Raw genomic sequence first — 20,092 nt, 5'->3', positions numbered from 1 at the left:
GAGGAGAAATGGTTTGCGGTTGGCTCCGCAATCATCCAAATGCAGGAGGAGTTGCAGAAGTAATAAAGAAGGAGGAAAGCCGGAAATAGGAGAAGGATGAGTGCCTAAGAGCAAACCTACCCCGCGAAGTAATACCTCAATGGTGGTCCCGCGGGGCTGGGGCTGGAGAGACCGGGGGTGGTTTTTAGTGGGTGTGACTCCCACACGCGCCCGCTGTTGTTCCGCCGTTTGGGCGGCGGAGCTGCGGCGGACGTGTCTTTCTAAGATTTTCCACCTCCGTGTACGCACAAAAAAAAAAAATTGAGCCGGCGTTTTTGCATCCTTAATTTCTTCGAGTGTAGGTGATGGGGTGCCTTCGAGTGTAGGTGCCTGGGCGACCTCTGCTCATTCGATATGCGAAGTAGCTCCTCGAAATATAGGGTTCATTAATGTTTAATTGTCTCTATGTCCCCATCCGACCCTGCAAAATATGATTCTGAGCTGGAATCCTGCTGTCATTCTTTTCGTCAAGTTGTAAGCAGATCTTAAATTGTGTCTCTTAAAGTTAACGTTATGTCTTTGCGTTTCTTGTTTCTTTTTTTCTGCTACTGTCTGGAATGTATGTTTCACCCGACTCAATTTCACGTCAATGCTCGGCTTCCTGGAGTGCTGGTTTCAGGGCGATCAAACCCGAGTTTGCAATGGAACTCATCTGAAGTGACTCTTGTCACGAAGTTAGTTAGTTGCAAGTTAACTGGTACAATGGGGACCGAAATGGCCCCTTATGTTTCACTGGAATCCTCTGGGGATGTGTTTTTCGCCCGGTTATTTACGGTTAGGCTTCTTTTGGGAGTTGCATGGTGGTTATGCCCCATATCGCGGGCAAAGTCCCTTGTGGACTTAAGCGGCAGTGTTTAGTCTCTGCAGAGTTGTTACTTCCACTCATTCGTAAATTGCGGGAGTCTGAGATGTTTACTAATGAGTGGAGGAAGGGAATAATCGTATTGAGTGCGACAACCGCAGGCATATTTGCGAAGATTCGATTCTGCTTGTCTCCTCAAACTGAGGTCCATGACTCGGTGAAAGAGCAAACAGTTGGGGTGTTTCAGGAAAGTCGCCCTGAAGACACTGGAGGAATCTGGTGTATTGTCTTTATTTCAATTTTGATGGTAAATTTTCTTCTTCTTTAATGACACGTCATGGGCAGAGTTCGCTTAGTTTATTAACATACTTTAGACCTTGGGTAGCGCCATGAAAGGCCTTTTCCCTTTGGAAAATTTGCAATAAATGTGATAATAAAAAAATGCAGATTCTCTGGTCTATTTCGTGGCAAACTGATGCAATATATGAATTACTCGTCAGTCATGTGACCCGGGGGCACTACAATATCCAATTGCCTACTGCTTTCTTCATTAAGATTTTTTGAAGCGAAGGCCATTATCTTCTCTTTTCTACCATAATCGGTCTGTTTTTGTGTGACACCCTTGCGTTTTCTTCTTTTCCGTCATTTTAATAGCTTTTACTCATTCTGCCGCTTTTCTCCAAAGTTGTATCCTTCCGTTTTTGATTTTTCCGTTCCTTTTAGTCACCCCCACCTTTTACATTTATTCTACCTGTATTTCGGTGCTGATTGTAAATCTAAGCACACAAAGGTTAACTTCATTTCAAGCTGTACACCTTTTCGGATTTAATTGTTACTACTTGTGCCCTACGATAACTAGTATTCTTCTTAAAATAGGTGTCGTCTCTTTTTGCATCTTGTCATTTCCATTTTGACATTTTTTACATAGAATCGTAAAATTTTATCAGAGCAGACTTTATCATTCAAGCTACCCACTACGATTCTCGTCGCTTTCTGGATTTAGCTCCTCATAGAATCCCTCATTTTCTTGTGGATCGAAATTCTTCGTTGGTGCGTAGCACTGTACGATCAACGTACCCCTCACTGTGGATCTTGTGGAGGCCGTTAATAATACTCACAGGCGAGGTTTTTAAATATACTTTAAGGTTCTGTATATCGTCGACACCATGTTAAACTAACGAATGTGAAATAATACGATTGCGATGTACAATATAAACAATGTCATTGTTAATAAATAATTAATATTAAAACAACAACACAACACTAGAATGGAAGCCCATATGGTGTATAATTAATTGTAAATTAGGAAAAATATCCTGCATTCTTATAAAAAATTGAAGTTCATCAGTTTTTTTGCTCTCCTGAAAACTACACAAATTCACATTCGTTAGTTTAAGATGGTGTCGACGATATCTCCACGGTAACCTTTGATACTATGATAACTTCTGTTACAAATCCAAAAAGAACATGACTCTCAAGCAGATTCTTGATTAAATGGAAGGAAAACCTCCATTACCGGATTAATCCCCAGTTTCTTGAATTGATTACTTGCGCATGCATTGTGCGCATTCTGCTCGCTGCATTCACATTCATCCGAATTAGTCTGAGCTGCTGTCATTGCAGTGCTTTGAGTACATATATTCAGGGGCTGCAAATTGTGTAATGCATTTAGAGCTGCGCCGAATGTCGTGCATATGGCACCGGTGATACCCAGACACACAGTTCAGTGCGGTTAGCTTACAGTGAAAATATTTTTGTTTCACCTTAATCCATCACACTACGGATGCATAAGTGAACATTGGCCTAATGATAGCAACGTATATCCACATTACCACATGAGTTCTAAGCCCCCATATCTAAGCAAAGGTCCGTCTGCACAGCCCATAAGCTGTATCTCTACATGTTTGTTCCAAAGAACCTTTTTATATACAGTGACTCTCAGATATTTCACTTCTTATGAGAGTTGAAGGATTGTACCATTCATCTCTGGGAGGCAAAATCCATTCAATTTTCTCCTTTTTGTGAATAATACAATTGTGGTTTTATTTGGATTAACTGAAAGACCGTGCCTGAGGCACCAACTGTCTATCAGATCAACGCCACGTTATATGTTCCTACACACGGTTCCAAGATCCCGATCAACTGCAAGCACAGTCACGTCATCAACATAAGCTTGAGCGTATATTGGCAAATTTTGTAGTTCGCATAGTGGTGAGTCGATCAGCATACTCCATAGAAGTGGCCACAACACACGTCCTTGGGGGCAGCCTTTCTCTGTTCTGCTGTTAGGTAGCGATCGACACCTGCTTCAGCACACAACAATCTCTACGTTAGGATAGCATGGATCCACTTAATTAAAGCATCATCAACACCATACGTTCTGGCGGTATCACAAAGTTTTTGAAAAGGCGCACAGTCAAACGCCCCTTCAACGTCCACAAACACCCCCCATCGCGTACTCACCCTTCACAGTTGCATCGTCTGTCTTTGAAATCAAAGATTGAAGATTATACCCACAGAAGTTTCCACGTTGGTTAGCATGTTGGGTTTCATCAAGTGGGTGCGACCTAAGTGCCTTCCAACGAATGTAGCGCTCAACCAGTCTCTCCAAACCTTTCAGCAAGAATCTGCCTTAAGTTCTTTAGATTTGAATAGTCATCTTTCTTAGGCTTCGGTATGAAAACTACCTTAACCTTCTGCCAAGAGGTAGGCACATAGCCCAAAGCAAGAAAAATATTTTTTAGCAATCGTGCTCCATACCCTCCTTGCAAGAAACTCTCACTCATTCTCCCAGATGGTGTACTTCCAGGAGGATCTGTACTGATTCCAGTCTTGAGCTCATGAAAGTATCATCGGCTTTTCTAAGAGAGTCCTTTTAAGGACTCTGCACAGCTTTGAAGTCTGTCTTTCACCTTGCAGTTCCTCACAGTACGCTCTAAAGGAGTCTCGTTTCGAACACCTAACAGGCCTCTTATATTCATGCTGTGAGTTCCAGAAATTTAACCAGTCTTCATTCTTATTGTTTTTGCAAGCACGGTTCAGAAGTCGCCTGTTTGATTTTTTTTTATTTTTTTTATTTTTGCAGTTCCCGGTTCCACCAAGGAACTGTTTTACCGATTTAGCTTCGGAAAATAGGATAAGCCTCTTCATAGCACTTGAAAAGTGTGCAGCTCAGACTTTCCAATTCATCTTTAAGCGCCAAAGGAGCCCTTAGTTGCCAAGGAAGCTGTACTTTATTGCCAAGAAGTTCATAGAACTTTATCCAATCCGTTCTCCTTGGATTCCGTCTTTGTATTGCAGACTATTCGCCCGCCATAGTCAGATAGAATTCTAAATATCGGTGCTCCAACAGCGAGATCTCGTCCTGCCAGTATGTAGTCAGCTTTAACACTCTTGACGTACAGATTGTTAGGTCAATTACTTGAATTCTTCTCGGTCCCAAGAATGTAGGTACGCATCCTAGTTTGCAGTCATGAGACCAGCTGATATGATGAAATCAAATAGCTTCTCTCCTCTTGGATTGTATTTGCTACTGCAACCTATTAAGAGTTCGAGACCACTTGATTCTCTCGCTATTAATATGGTATTGTACGCTGACCGTAATTAAGTCCTGGGAGCAGAATTGTCTTAGCAGGACATCAGGACATATCGAACTCGATGTTACATTAGCAGCACTACATCCGCCTCACTTTGAAAATCTGAAAATGATCGCTAACATTGAACTAAGCTTTCGCGTCAATAATCTCTGTGTTGTTACATGCGGGGTGGTACAAAGAAATTGATCACAGTTTTTACTTGGAAACTGGAAAACCTTTGCTAGCATCTGCTTGTGTTGAATCATTGGGATCCTCTGACGCCACTCAATCTCGTAAGAAAAGATGACGTCTCAAACAATAATTTACTCACTGTTCGTTTGACCACATCTAGTTTTGTTTTCATGCTGGTTTCTTGGTTAATATTCTCCTTCCCCTAGGATTTACCCTTTTTTGTAATTCTTGGGTCCGTCATTGGAGCTAGTTCCAGTCTCTCCCGTACGCTTGTAACATTAGATGCAACAGTAGTCAAGGTTCCCACTACTGAGGCACTGCGGTCGTTGGATATCGACGGCCGGGAGCCCGCTTGCCCAGTCCCAAAAACCGCCGATATTGGGTTTCCGAAGCGCTGCAGCGTAACTTTATTCTCCTTCTGTTCCTCAGTGTTTGGTTTCATTTACTTCTCATAGCCATTTCCAATCGCTACTTGTTACAATATAATTAGTGATGCGAAATCTCAATTTAAATCTAAGTCTTGGTTATGGTCTGTTGAGTCATTAAAGGGGCCGGCACTGTGGGTAACATTGCAGTTTCTGAAGACTACAAAATCGGAGAAGGATATCTTCTACGAAGCAATGAAATGAATCCTGGAAGTCTACCCCAGGTATGATCTCAAAAACGTACTTATAGATTTTAACAGTCAAGTAGGGATGAAGCCCGTATTCGAGGCGTCGGTTCTCATCGCTTTGCATAAAATTACCAATGAGAATGGACAACGGATTATTATTAAACTAGTAGTGTCGTGGAAAATGGTTGTTAGAAAAATTTGGCTTGCGCAGAAAGCGGCCCACAAACAAACATGGGCTTCTCCAGACGAGACCACTTTTAACCAAATTGTGCTCGTTGAACCACGCCCACTTTGAGCTTTGATGAATGTTGGAACATATAGGGCGGTCAATGTAGACTTGGATAAATATCTCGTTGGCATGATGCTCTGAGCTCGAATATCCTCTGACAATCAGATAAGAGTAAACACTGAAGCCATCCATAAGGATGCTGCAATAACCACAGTTGAGAGGTTCTTTCCGCCATATGAAGACGACGAAAAAAAGCTGCCACTATGAAGCATAGAAGAAATAGTCTGTGGAATTCATCAGCTTAAGAATCATAAGTCGTCAGTAGCTGACGGAATTACAGATGAACTGACTAAATATAGACGCATTCAACTACATCAAGCGGTTCACCAGCTGATGCTCAAAGTGTGAGACAGCTGTCTAAGACAAGGGGATGGAAAAAGTGATCCGTGATGCTGATGTAAATATGAGAGACACCATCCTCTTCCAAGTCAACCCAATTGTTGGCTTATGCGAGGTCGAGGATGTGGCGCGAAGTTTCGGGTTGGACATTAATGAAAGCAAGATTAAATACATGGTGCCAATGTCAACACCAAAAAAGGAAAGAAGCAACAGCAGATGGAAGATGGATGGAACAGATGGTTGAGAATGAGAACAATCAAAATAGGAGAAATCATAGATAATTTCTCCTAGCTAGGGTCGAAAATAATAACCGATAGCAGCTACGAAGACGAAATCCGCACAAGGTTGTTGGCAACGACTCTGTTAGCTGCCAACAGCCAGCTTACAAAAAAATGTTTCGGTCGAAACGTCTCACCAAAGGTTCAAAACTCTTAGTGTACAAGACAGTGATCTTTCGAGTCCTCATATATTTCTCGGAGGCTTGGGTTCTTAGCATGAAAAATTGCGACCTCTTAGTTGCTATAGAGAGAAGAATTTTTAGCTCCCTACAAGAGGATGAACGATTCCGTAGCCTATATAACGGCGAAATCTATGAGCGATGTCACGACTATTTCCTTGTGGCTAAAATCCGGCTGAATAGATCGCGGTGGGCGGGTCACTTAATCCGTATAGGTGAGAACCATCCAGTCCAAAAAGTGTATAAAGGCAATATCTATGTTAGAAGGAGAGGATATTAAATTGGTGGACCACGGCACAAAATCGGGATGTCTGGAATTCCTTATTATGACGGTTGTTAGGCCGTTGAATGATGAAGTTGTAAATATGAAACGGTAAATTGGAAACAATCTGTGTTATCTATTTAATTCGGTTTATTGCTATTAATTCGAATATTATCAAATAGCGAGAAGTATTTACAAAATAAGTTCTATTTTGATTACAGACGTAACGAAGGACGATTTAGTGATACTGCAAGCGTTGTGTCAAATGCCGTTCTGAATCATTATGCTGGATATCACAGGCGACCTGTGAACCGGGTGAGTATATAACATTATTTTATATTTTCAGTAGTGGAATACGGAGTTTTATTATTATTTTTTTTTACTTCTCTTTTAGAATTCAAATTTACTATCTGCCACTTTGTGTCTTGTGAAAGAATTGGATTATCCTAGCTTAGAAGTGGTTGAGCATGCCGTTCGCTGCCGTATTGATGAATTATCGGCTGAATGATGATGACTAAGAAGAATGCAACATAAACAATACTCGTCATAACCACATAACAAGTTTCGATTTTAATTCTTTTGTAATATTTCTTTATGCATCCTGTATGCACGAGTTCGTTCATCCAACATTCGGAGTTTATCTTCTTCGATAACAACACGAAAACATCAACACCGAGGTGGTTGTTCCACCAAAACAGGTACTTATTGAATGTCATTTGTCTGATAGTATTTATTGTTTAAATTTCATTATATCTAACTATGTATAATGCATCCTAATTATTATGTTAACATTTTCAAGATTTTATATTAGCAATAGAAAATGAAAAAATGTACACTGAAATTATTTAGATTAAATTTATTTATTTATGAGTACAAAAGTTATTTTGCGGCTAAACAAATGTTGGTGTACTACAAAATCACTAATTGATAAATTTAATAGAGTTGCATGCTGCTTTAATATATTGATTAAAATCTGCAAATAACTTGACTAATTAGCGTCAAGGGAAGGTTACACAATTAATTGATAAGGTATAGTTGCATGGTGAACAGTCATGCTCCCAGAATAAACACATCATTACAATGCTAACTGATTGGCTGGTTCAGATGATCAGATGTTAACAGGCTTTTACAGCGCAGGCGCAGTAAATAAAAAACAGTTTCCAAAAATTAATTATTTAAATCAACAATGCTTCTAGTTTCAAATATAAATTTATTTTTTTTTAATTGTTATTATGAAGGTTAGAAAAATAATTTAAATAAGAAAAATCATAGATTTTTCTTAATCAAATCAATGCATATTGACGTTGCTGGCCCGTCCATGACACCGCGCCCATTAATACAAGTTTACATGCTATCGCGCTAGCTAGTTTGGAAATATATCAAACTACTCTTAAGTAACATGTTTAGAACGGCGGATCCAGAACTTTAACTGAGGATGTGAAGTGATTACATTTGTATTGTAGTCGCAAGTGTTGATTCTTTCTTTTTTACAAACTAATATCTGCGCAACGCATATATAATGGATAACTATTCACTCGGTAAATTTGGCATTTTGATTTTCTTTAAATGGCGTCTTTCGGAACGGCCTTTAATAGTTCAGGGTGGTTCGAACACCATTTTCTCACAGAGAACTTACCTTTTTGAAACAACTATTGTAATTCTGTTTGCATTCGAATTGCTTCTCTGGAGCTGCCTGAACCGGTTTTGATGTCGTCGACGTAAAAATCTCAACACTATTTTAGTTCCTAGAGAGTATTGTTCCGTTTTCTTTAAATTTCCAAATAAGGGGCACTGGCTGTACCATATGTTACTGCATGAAATTTGTAGCATCTAATTGTTGGTTGATATCTCCATAAAATAAGTTGGAAATTCTGATGTTCTTTTGAGACAAGAATCTGTCTATATACATTTTTGCTGTCTGCAGTGTAACCCAAAATATAGTTCATATTTTTGGACGCTCATTCAACATAGATCGTGACGTTATAGTCGAAGTTTCGAGCTTGAATATGCAATGGTGTAGCATAAAGTAATAAAATGATGGGAGCTCACGCATATGAAACCTTAATGGCTTAATGGAAGTTGGTCCATGAAGTTGTCCTTTGGTCCACTTAGTCATTCTGGGTCTCGTTTGAATGGTAGTTCGACGATAGAGTGATCATCTTCATTTCGATGCGTTGTTTGATGGTAATGATCTTCACACACTTTCTCTTTCTCTGACAAGCACGATTGGAGGTCTGACATTCATGTCCAAAATTTCTGTATATGATAATATAGATAGAATACTTGTGCTGATTCTGCAAAATGATAAATTGCTGTTTCTATTATTGGCCGTTTCTCCCACTACTATCCATCCCAAAATCGATCTCAAGCTCGGTTTAGGGATGGAGGGGAAGGTTTCCTGAGGTGGCAATATGTGCTTCTCCCTACGATCTTTTCGTAGGTAATCCACTTTTCATCTCCAGTTATGATCTGGTCCACGGAAGATCCGATTTTGTATCATGCAGGCGGAGATGTGCATGCGATGGCTCGATCATTTAAATTTTTCTCACTTAATTCATATGGTACTCACTCCAATGCTAGTTTCCAGATGTGGTCCCAAATGGTTTGTTGAATTGAATTGAGCTTTTTCGCGATCTCCGATTTTGTAACAAAATTATTTTCCTTTAACATGGTCTTCAAAATATCGTCGTCAATCATAGGCGGTGGCCGAGAGCGGGGATTATCTGAAAGGTAAAAATTTCCTACTTCAAATTTTTTGAACCATTTTTTTGCGTATTCACATTTAACAAACTTCTATATTCTTGCGAGTCGGACATCACTATCACACTTTTTGCATTTTACAAATTCCGATGTTTGGAGCTTCTGGTGTGGATATCTCATGATTCTATATTCAATTTTTTGACACTGGAACTATTCTCATCGTAAAGTTTTTCGGTAGAATATAAATTTTTGGGGGATATATTTTTTTTTTAATTCGATTCGATTCGATTAAAGATCCGGTTCGATGAGCTTCTCGAAAATCTTTATTTTTGTATCCGTTTTTCTTTCAATATTTATTAGCAAACGAAAATTCACTGTAACGGTTCAAGTTACATATGTACTCGGTACGCCTGGCTGCCGATGTAAATCTTGCTGATAGGAGTCGCTCAGTAAGTTGAATTTCGTTTTCCGGTGTGTCTAAGGGGTATGTGAAAGTTGAGGGTCCCCTGTGTCCTGCCAACAATCCTGGTAAGCATCTTTTGGCACAAAATATCCTTGTTGATGTTGGTTTGGACTTCTCTGATGATTCTGTCGATGAATGATTGTAAGTCGTTTTGGTTTCCATCGAATGGGGGCTGTCGATGAGATGCACGTAAATAAGTGTTTGGAGTCCATGTTTTTCTCCTTCAAAGAAATCCTAGACGTCATTGTTGTGATGTCGTCCAGTGCTGTTTTTCGACGAATCTCCATTGGGATAATGTCGTCAATTGTTGTTTGCAATGCGCTTCGTGCGGATGAAGTTGTTGTGTAATTTCCGATGTGTTTCCTTTGGGCGGATGATATGCGGTGTCGCCTCTGACGTGCATCCTTCGTTGGAATATCGTCAAGTGGTTCGCCGTATACGTTGGTCCTTTGTAGTCGACTGCACCAAATATCAGTTTTACGAATAAAACTTAATAAATATAAATTGAATAAATAGAAATATGAGTTTTCTAAATATATTTAATTTATTGTACTTTTCAGTTGGTACTTACCAATTAGCTACATATTTGACTTTTCTTCCTATTTATACTAACGATATCTTGCCTTAGGCTATACTTTTACAAATTAATGTATACTCTTCCTTAAGTGCAAATATGTTATCGGTTACTTCTTAATTACATCGATAATAAAAATTCTTAGTACTCAATACGTATACTAGTTCTTATTGCCTGCGACAATTATTAGCATTATCTAGAAAGCCATTGTTATGGCACCGTCATATATCCGTACGGAGGACATGATGCAGATGCAACTAAACTCCTTTTGAGTGTACGTCGTGGTGGGGTTGTTAGGATGTAAAAATTAGTTTTGCAAATAATATATTGTTATGTTTCCGGCAATAGAATGACGTCTAGAATATCAAATTTACCTAAAACGGGACATTTATTTGAGGAACACGCGAAATTGTAATTGGTTGCATTCAAACCGTTAAAAAAAAAGATTCACTTCCGAAATTCAAGTTGTTTCATTCACGACTCCATAACTTACATTGCACCTGCTTCCGACAATGGCATGCATGTATGTACAAACATATTATTTCATCCGTCCACTAGAACGTGATAACCTCATACGAAAAATTGATCTGACATTGTAATTATGTTTTCGACTTTTAACTTGTCGACCATATGTAATATTAAGCTACGAATTTATGAATATTCAAGTTATGTACTTCATTCTATATTGAAATTTGTACACATTTTGTTCATACCACATTTCACCTTATAATTGTTTTTATACAAAACCTTAAAATGATCGATTCAATGTCCACTGTACAAGATTGCCCTGTAAATATATCTACCTTGTTATGGTATCCTTGCCGCAACTGGTTGATCCCGATTTACGGGCTAGAGCAGCGTGAGGCGCTGTAGCTCTAGCCAGGTCCGGTGGTATACACGGGATCAGGGGCGAGCAGCTAGATAGCTCTAACTCGGCTTCCAGTGCAGCGTGGGCGCTGTAGCACTGGCCTGACCCGTGGGCAAGGTGGAGAAGCTAGGAAGCTATACTCCTAATTCCAATCTAGGAGAAGCTGAAAAGCTATACTCCTTTTGAGTAGCAAAAATGCTGGAACTCAGTTAGATATGGAATGAATTTTATTTGTGAATTCTCGTCTTTTATACAATTTCAAATTCTTACGGGACTAATCTTTTACCTACCTAAATTATTATTTCTAGTTTACAAAATATTGGGTCGGTGTCATTAGTGCAAGGGCACGGATCATTGTGCATGGCTATAGTACATTTTATTTGTACAATTGTACTGGGAATTCATATTCTATTAATAAGTTTATGATTTGTAATTTATTATTATTATTATGTATCATGACGATATATACATACAATACTCATATTGGCTGCTTTTGCAAAACAGAAATGTATCCACTATGCATACAGTACATACACGGCATGCGGCAAGCCATCCAATATTACCTCACCAATTGAGTCGATTCGTACCTCGCTGAGTCGATGTGTAGTGTGCTCATTGTGCTCATATCCTGTTGCATCTTTTAAGGCGGTTCGATGTCGTCGATTCTTCTGAGGCGGTTTTATGTCGTCCACTCTTCTGAGTCGAGTCGCCTCACATCAATGGACTGAATTGCACAATTGAGTCGACTCACTCATGAGTTGTCTATCTTTACATAGTAGATGTACGTACATTCAAGATAAGATAAATGTATTTTAAGAATAGGATATAAGGGAACTAAAAAGGAGAAAACTAGGGCATTATTGTTAGGAATTTCTAGTGATCCAACTTCTGAGAGTAAAGGAATTTACTGTAATTTAAAGTTTTCCACTTTTGTGCGACAAGATCTAGGAAGATCTTGTAATTATAAATAATATCAAAGTATTTCATCTTACTATCGACTGCTCGAGCGTTCGTAGCATACTAACGTCATTCCGAAGATTATAAATCACGTCGCCCTTCCCAACCAGTTTACATTCAGAGGCCTCGCTTAAAAAATATCAAAAAATTTGTATATTCTTGCAATCGTTGCCACAAGCAACCGGAACTTGCCTACAGACGTGCAACCTTACTGTAACCAGCGACTTGGTTACCAACTTGGTTTTCCTTGTGTACTGTAATATTAAAGTTGGATCGCCATGTGGTGATAATTCACGAGAGGCAGGATTGTAGAGTAATAATTTGTGCGGGCTAACAGGATCGTGATTTAAAGTGGAGCCGTCTGAGTTATCCTCAGATGATGGCAAGGAGCTAACGAAAGAGTTCAAATAATAAGAAGGGAACACAAGGAATTAGAATTCCTTACCTAGCGAAGCGGTGGGACCGCAGATAAGATGGCAATATGTTCATCCCTGAACACTTGCCGTGGTTGCTAATTTGGATCTTAAGTTCTTTACTTATGCCGCGAGGATACGGCATGCAGATATAAACCGCATAAGGTGAGAATCAATAAGAACGTATATTGTATGTTTTCATTCTCTTTTATACAATTTCTTAAACCTAAAATAACACTAAATCTACCAACAACAATATTGACCTAATTGGTTCGAAAGTAATTCAACACCAAATTACTTCGAACGCTGCACTTACTAATAATTCACATGAGGCGCGTGCTCTCAAATCTCACATTTCATTCCGTGTGCATATGCATTACTCATATCCATATGCACACATTTTATTCGAGCTAGAAATGCATGCAAGAAATGCAATGCATGTGATTTATTCACACTGGCGTTTTTTAGAATATTTATTTCTAGGTCGTATCGAGTTCAAGTACCTTGGAATGGTATCTTGTAAAGTTTTGTTTACTCGATTACGTAATTTATTGTTTTGATGATGACGCGGGTTGGAATGAATGTTTACGATTTGATAGCTTACAGTGCACGGTAATAATATTGCGATAGCTTGTAGTACAGTACACTACACCTCTACCCTTTTTTGATTCGGTTTATAGGTGTTGCATTTAAAACGAATCATGAAATACATTTCATATATGAATATCTTATGTGTTAAATTTATGTTATATACATATAATTTTAATATATCCTTATGTAGGTATATGTTATGTTCCAAATTTGTACTTTATATTTTATTATATAATTTTAGTCTATCCTTATGTATGGATTTCAAATTTCCTGATATATCAATTAAAGTGTTGCATTTGTCAACTTCTACTACAGTGTATGGACCTTTGTAAGGGGGTTGATGTTTTTTTCTACTTTCATTTTTGACTAATACTTGATCTCCGATTTTTATGTTCAAGGGATTTATATAATTTTGTTTGTTTGTCCTTTTTATTTTGACATTTTCAATAATTTTACGCGCTTTAGATATTGACATTTTCAACCTAACTTTTAGTTCGTTGGCATAATTGTCTAAATTATATACTGGGTTGTTATCTTCCAATATGTCATTTGGAAAGCATGGTAGTTTTCCGAAAATTAATTCATATGGAGTGTAGTTAGTATCTATATTTGGGGTGGTGTTATACGCAAATGTATAATATGGTACCCATTTATCCCATTGGTTATCATCTGCGAAAGAACACATGTATTCATTTAGTACTCGGTGGTTTCTTTCAACTGTTCCCAAAGTTTGGTGATGATACGGGGTAGAAAATATTTGTTTTATTTTGAGCAATGCACATATGTCGCTCATTAGCTTATTAGTAAATTCGGTTCCTAGATCCGATTTAAGTGTTTTAAAATGTCCATACTTTAGTATAAATTCATTAACTATGCCTAAAGCTATAGTATTTGCTTCTTTATTCTCTATTGGGAATGCTACAACAAATTTTGTTAATTCACATTGCAGGGTTAATATGTATCTATATCCATTCGAGATTTTTAATGGACCTACTGTATCTATTTGTACAGTTTCGAAACTTGTTGATGGAGTGTCAGTTTTAATCATTTTTTCTTTAGTATGCCTAACTTGTTTGTTTATCTGGCATGCTGTGCAATTTCTTATGTGGGATTCAATCATATTGTTCATATTTTTCCAACAATATCGTTGTTTTAACTTCAATAAAGTTTTACGAATCCCTAAATGTCCTCCGTGGGGTGAGTTATGATATTCCTCTATTAGCTTTGTCTGTTCATTTGCATTAGTTATTATTGTGGGTGGCTTGTATATTATTATCTTCAATTTTGTACGCGTACTTTCTTTTTGTTGCAACTTATTAAATATTCTTTTAAATATTTGTTTGTCTATAGACTTAAATATGACATCTTTATCAGATAATGAGAGTTCATATATGTTATTATGTTTCGCGAATTTTAATAGTTTCTCCATAATCAAAACGTATTTTGAATGTGGATTATCACTATTCTTCTCATTATTTGTGCCATATCTGGTATTATTTTCCATTGGTCGCTTATCATTGATGGAAACAGATTTCTCATCAGATTTATCGCTATAATGTACTACTACCATTTTATTTGTACGTACGATATTAATTTTATCATTTTCATGATTTTTATTGTTTTCACTGCGCAGGATAAATTTTAATTTTGTTACACCGGTGATGTCGGATAAGCTGGTGCAATCCCAACAATAGAGTTGATCAGATTCTATTTTTGTGTGGGTGCCCTTATTACAGACTTCTGGTTTGTTATCCTTTTGATTTTTTGCCATTCCCCTTGTAATTGCTAATAACTTGCGTTTCGCATTAATGTCTATTTCTGGAGGTACCATTGCTTTTAAGGAGTCAGAATCTAGTTCGATTCTCGACAAGGCATCAGCATTCGTATTCATGCTGCCTTTTTTGTATACGATCGTGAAATCATAATCAGATAGGTCGACTCTAATTCGAGTAAGTTTGGATGAAGGGTTTTTATGGGTGAATAAGGAAACTAATGGTCTGTGATCTGTCACGACTATGAATTTCCGTCCATATAGATATGGTCTAAAAAAATTTATTCCCCAGTGTATAGCTAAAAGTTCTTTTTCGATAACAGGTTTGTTGATATCGTGTTTAGCTAGTGATTTGCTTGCGTATGAAATGGGTAAATCGTTGCCAATTTCGCCTTGAGATAATACTGCGCCTAGAGCGTAGTTTGATGCATCCGTAGTTAAGATAAATGGTTTATCAAAATCTGGGTATTGGAGAATTGGTGGTTCTATCAATTTGTTTTTTAATGTTTCGTATGCCTTTTGACATTGGTCTGTCCAATTAAAGGTAACATTTTTTTTCAATAATGAATTTAGACTTTTAGCGATTTCGGCAAAATTCGGAATAAAACGCCTATAGTAGTTGCAGAATGCTACAAATCTACGTACTTCATCGGCATTTTTTGGAATTGGATAGTTTCTAATTGTTTTGTATTTTGATGGGTCGGTCTTGATTCCCTCATCGGTTATTAGATGACCGAGATATACAACTTCCGATTTCAAAAATTGACATTTACTTGGGTTTAATTTCAAATTGTGCCGTCGTAGTCTTTGTAATACTTTGCAGAGGTTGGTATTGTGATGTTTAATACTGCATCCAAAGACAATAATGTCATCTACATACAGAAATGCTTCATGACTTAAGCCACTTAAAGCTATAGTAAGCATACGCTGAAAGCTGTTGGATGATATCTTCAATCCAAATGGTAATCTTTTAAATTGATAGTGACCGTCGTTGGTCGAAAATGCTGTTAATGGCCTGGACTCTTTCTGGAGTTCAATCTGGTGGAAAGAGCTGGTCATGTCCAAAGTTGAGAAATACTTTGCTCTACCAAGCTTATCTAGAACGTCTTCTAGTCTTGTCAAGGGAAATTTGTCATTGACAATTTTGTCGTTCAGTCTCCGAAAATCTACTACAAGTCGCCATTTTGACTTGCCATCTGTACTTTTTTTTGGTATAACTAACAGTGGTGAATTATATGGACTTATAGATGGTTCAATAATGTCACTTGTTTCCAAGTCTTTTACTTGTTGTAAGATTTCGGTATTTTGGGCTTGAGGTAGTCTATAATTTTTTATGTAGACTGGGTTGTTGTCTATAGTCCTTAGTCTTTGTTTATAAAAATTATTTGTGGAAAGTTTCTCTCCTTCCAAGTGAAATACATCTTGATATTCTCTAATTATCTCTAGCAAGCTAATCATTGCGGGTTGATCTAAATTGTCTTTATTTATTAGTTCCAAAATTTTTTTGTATCTAGTTTCATTGTATGTTTGTTTCTCTCCTCTGAAGATGTTATAGTTTTCCAATGGTTCGGTTTTAACGTTAAAGTGTTTGATAACAACATCTTCGTCGGTGGTGTTGAGAAATTTTATGTGTTGGACACCTTTTACAGGTATGATTGTATTTGCAATAAAAACACCTTTTTGTATTTCTGTGTTCAACACTATACTGTCTTCATCCACATTTATATTGACTGGAACTATCATTTCAGTTCTAGCAGATATGTTGACCTCTGAATGATCGTACTTTTTTGTGTCCATAGGTAACACAATTTCTTCATCGTTTACATTGAAGGTAATTGTAAACGTTTCATAATCAATTTTGCACATAAAACTGACCATCAAATCTCTACCGATAATACCATCCGTATTTATCGGGAAGTTACTGTCCACAATGTGGAATGATTCCCTGATTTGTTGATTCCCAATTAATAGATCTAGACAAGAAGTTCCTAACGATGTAGTGACTTCTTGTGTTATACCAGTGAGTTTAATTCTATTCTCACAATTTATTCTATATTCTAAGTTCCTACTAATATCATTTTTACATATAGACACGTCTGCACCTGTGTCTATTAGGAACGATAGATGCCTCTTTGCATCGTAACTGTATATTTTAATGAAATTAGTACAGTTACCACTAATATTGAAAATATTATTTACATATTTATTTCCGGGAGGTTCTGTGTATCCTCTCCGGAACCTATTACGTTTCCCTGGTTCGTGGTAATATGTACGTTCCGTCTGTCATTATAGTTGTTTTTGTTTCTATGGTTTCTATTACTGTTACTGTTTCTATGGTTATTATAACCATTATTATTATTATTGCGGTTATTGTTATTGTAGCTGTAGTTATTATTTCCACTATTGCTACGGTTATTTTGTTGTTTATTATTTTTATTATAACCATTTCTATAATTATCATTTGGTTTTTGATTTTTCCTTTTACCTCTCCAGTTGCCTTTAATGTGCAACATGTTGGATGTGGCCTGTAGCTCTACATTCTCCAATTCTTGTGCTAAAGATACCGCATCAGAAAAGGTTGTGGGTCTTGCTGAAAATACAGTACTTTTGAGCTGGTCATTTAATCCCTTTTTAAAGATGGTTAACGCGTATGTCTCGTTCATGCGCGTGATGACCTTTTTTTCGCTCAAAGTCGCTTGGTTACCCAATTCTTGAATCTGAAGTTGATTCAACTCATCAACTAGAGACAAAATTTTGTCTTTGTATACTGTGATACCTGATTTATTTTGATAAGTGTTGTTTAGCACTGAATGTATTTGCGGGATTGTTCGGTTATTTTTATATTTCCCTAACAATTCAGATTTTAAAGAATTAAAATCTGTTATGGAGGCGTTACATAATGATAATCTAACAGTGGCACTGAGTTTCACATTAGTGACGAAGTTTATCAGTGTTGTCTTCCCTGTTGTTGCTAGTGTCGTATATAGTAGTTCGACAATTGTAAGGAATGGTTCTAGTTCCTTATACTTTCCATCAAAGATTGGAATTATCTTTATTGCTGTTTCTAAATTGAAATCAGCCATGATGAAATTTTCTTGTAGATTTGGCAAACTGGTTTCTAACTCTTCGGTTATACCGTCTTGTTGGATATCTTCCACTGAATATCCTTGTTTACCTAGCTGTAGCCAAATGTGTCCTTCGAGAATTGCAGTTTCAGCTTTAAATTTGATTTTTAGGTCTAGTAATTTCGAATCCTCTACAGTTATACCTTTCAAAATTTGGTTGAATTTTTGTTTTCTTAATTTTAGTTCATTCAATTTAGTGAGCAATGTCTCAAAAGTATATAGAGCTCTTGAACTTTTCTTTAAATTACTTAAGACTTTGCTATTTTCACTTATTAATTCCTCCAAAAGATCCATACAGTGAAAGTGTTAACCTTATAACCCTTTTTTGAAGAGAAGATGGGAAAATAAGTGGAACCAACAGATTTGAATGTGAAAGTAGTGGATTAGACTTCAATCGATCTATTTAATTTTTTCACAACATATTTTTTGTTGTACTTATTGAACATATACAAAACTAATATAATTATTATAAATATAGCTGATGTTGTAATGGTCTGCTTATATTCTTCCATGATGGTCTGTTCCTGAATTGAGCATTGGTTGCCCATTTCATCGAAGCTCATATAATTTCTGCTTCAGCAGTTTTTTTTGATCACCGACTGAGATTCTCAATAGTCGGTGAAGTTCTGCTCGCTCTCTTTTGAGACAAGTCTTTCTACCGCCTCTGGGCTTCCTCTTCTTCGTTATGGAAATATTGACTGCAGACGTATTGGCTTCCTTTGTGTGGTTGTACTTTCCAATATATTTTCCGATATCCCTTGGCTTTGGTCCTCTAGGATCGTGAGTGCCAATTTTCGTGGGTATGTACACGGGTGGTTTTTCCGTGGTTGTTGCCTGGGGTATGTATTCCTCGAGCCTATGGAAAAGTGCATCGATGGTTGCGATGTCCTCTGGGCTAAAAATCCTCAGTTCGTCCGTTTTGGTGTCGGTTGGGGTGACTTCCGGATCGCAAGTTGCGGGGTCGCAGTTCACCGTCGCAGGAACATGAGTTGCAGGGCCGATAGTTGGAATAACGCAGTCCCGTGGTTCGATAGTCGCAAGATCGCCATGTAATATTAAAGTTGGATCGCCATGTGGTGATAATTCACGAGAGGCAGGATTGTAGAGTAATAATTTGTGCGGGCTAACAGGATCGTGATTTAAAGTGGAGCCGTCTGAGTTATCCTCAGATGATGGCAAGGAGCTAACGAAAGAGTTCAAATAATAAGAAGGGAACACAAGGAATTAGAATTCCTTACCTAGCGAAGCGGTGGGACCGCAGATAAGATGGCAATATGTTCATCCCTGAACACTTGCCGTGGTTGCTAATTTGGATCTTAAGTTCTTTACTTATGCCGCGAGGATACGGCATGCAGATATAAACCGCATAAGGTGAGAATCAATAAGAACGTATATTGTATGTTTTCATTCTCTTTTATACAATTTCTTAAACCTAAAATAACACTAAATCTACCAACAACAATATTGACCTAATTGGTTCGAAAGTAATTCAACACCAAATTACTTCGAACGCTGCACTTACTAATAATTCACATGAGGCGCGTGCTCTCAAATCTCACATTTCATTCCGTGTGCATATGCATTACTCATATCCATATGCACACATTTTATTCGAGCTAGAAATGCATGCAAGAAATGCAATGCATGTGATTTATTCACACTGGCGTTTTTTAGAATATTTATTTCTAGGTCGTATCGAGTTCAAGTACCTTGGAATGGTATCTTGTAAAGTTTTGTTTACTAGATTACGTAATTTATTGTTTTGATGATGACGCGGGTTGGAATGAATGTTTACGATTTGATAGCTTACAGTGCACGGTAATAATATTGCGATAGCTTGTAGTACAGTACACTACAGTACTTACTTTGACTCAGTGCTGGTTCCAAAAATATTGTGTGTTTCCGTAGTTGGCGCCAAGTGTGAGGATGCATCTGCGACTGCCACATTGCTTGCGGATCAACTATAACTTAACTAAAGGACTGATTAAGTTTGACAATTGGCTCCGGGTTGGGGTAAACTTTTGCAATGTCTTCTCTTGTATTGAGTAGGAGCTTGCCACTA

General features: G+C 37.6%; 1 protein-coding gene across 5 annotated transcripts in view; it reads left to right on the top strand.

Annotated features, from left to right (window-relative positions):
- Positions 1-20,092, top strand: part of LOC119650154 (cilia- and flagella-associated protein 410) — a 113,928-nt gene that overhangs the window by 67,329 nt on the left and 26,507 nt on the right. For all 5 annotated transcript variants that reach the window (XM_038052700.1, XM_038052699.1, XM_038052697.1 and 2 more), the window contains 2 exons: positions 6,790-6,883; positions 6,963-7,266. In XM_038052700.1, coding sequence (XP_037908628.1) covers positions 6,790-6,883; positions 6,963-7,076 — 208 coding nt within the window. In that variant the 3' untranslated portion in view covers positions 7,077-7,266. The remainder of the gene's footprint in view (positions 1-6,789; positions 6,884-6,962; positions 7,267-20,092) is intronic.

The sequence above is a fragment of the Hermetia illucens genome, chromosome 2 (assembly GCF_905115235.1).
Source record: "Hermetia illucens chromosome 2, iHerIll2.2.curated.20191125, whole genome shotgun sequence".
In the NCBI taxonomy this organism is placed as follows: Eukaryota; Metazoa; Arthropoda; class Insecta; order Diptera; family Stratiomyidae; genus Hermetia; species Hermetia illucens.
The sequence above is the reverse complement of the archived record's forward strand: the minus strand, read 5'-3'. Positions and strand labels throughout refer to the sequence as shown.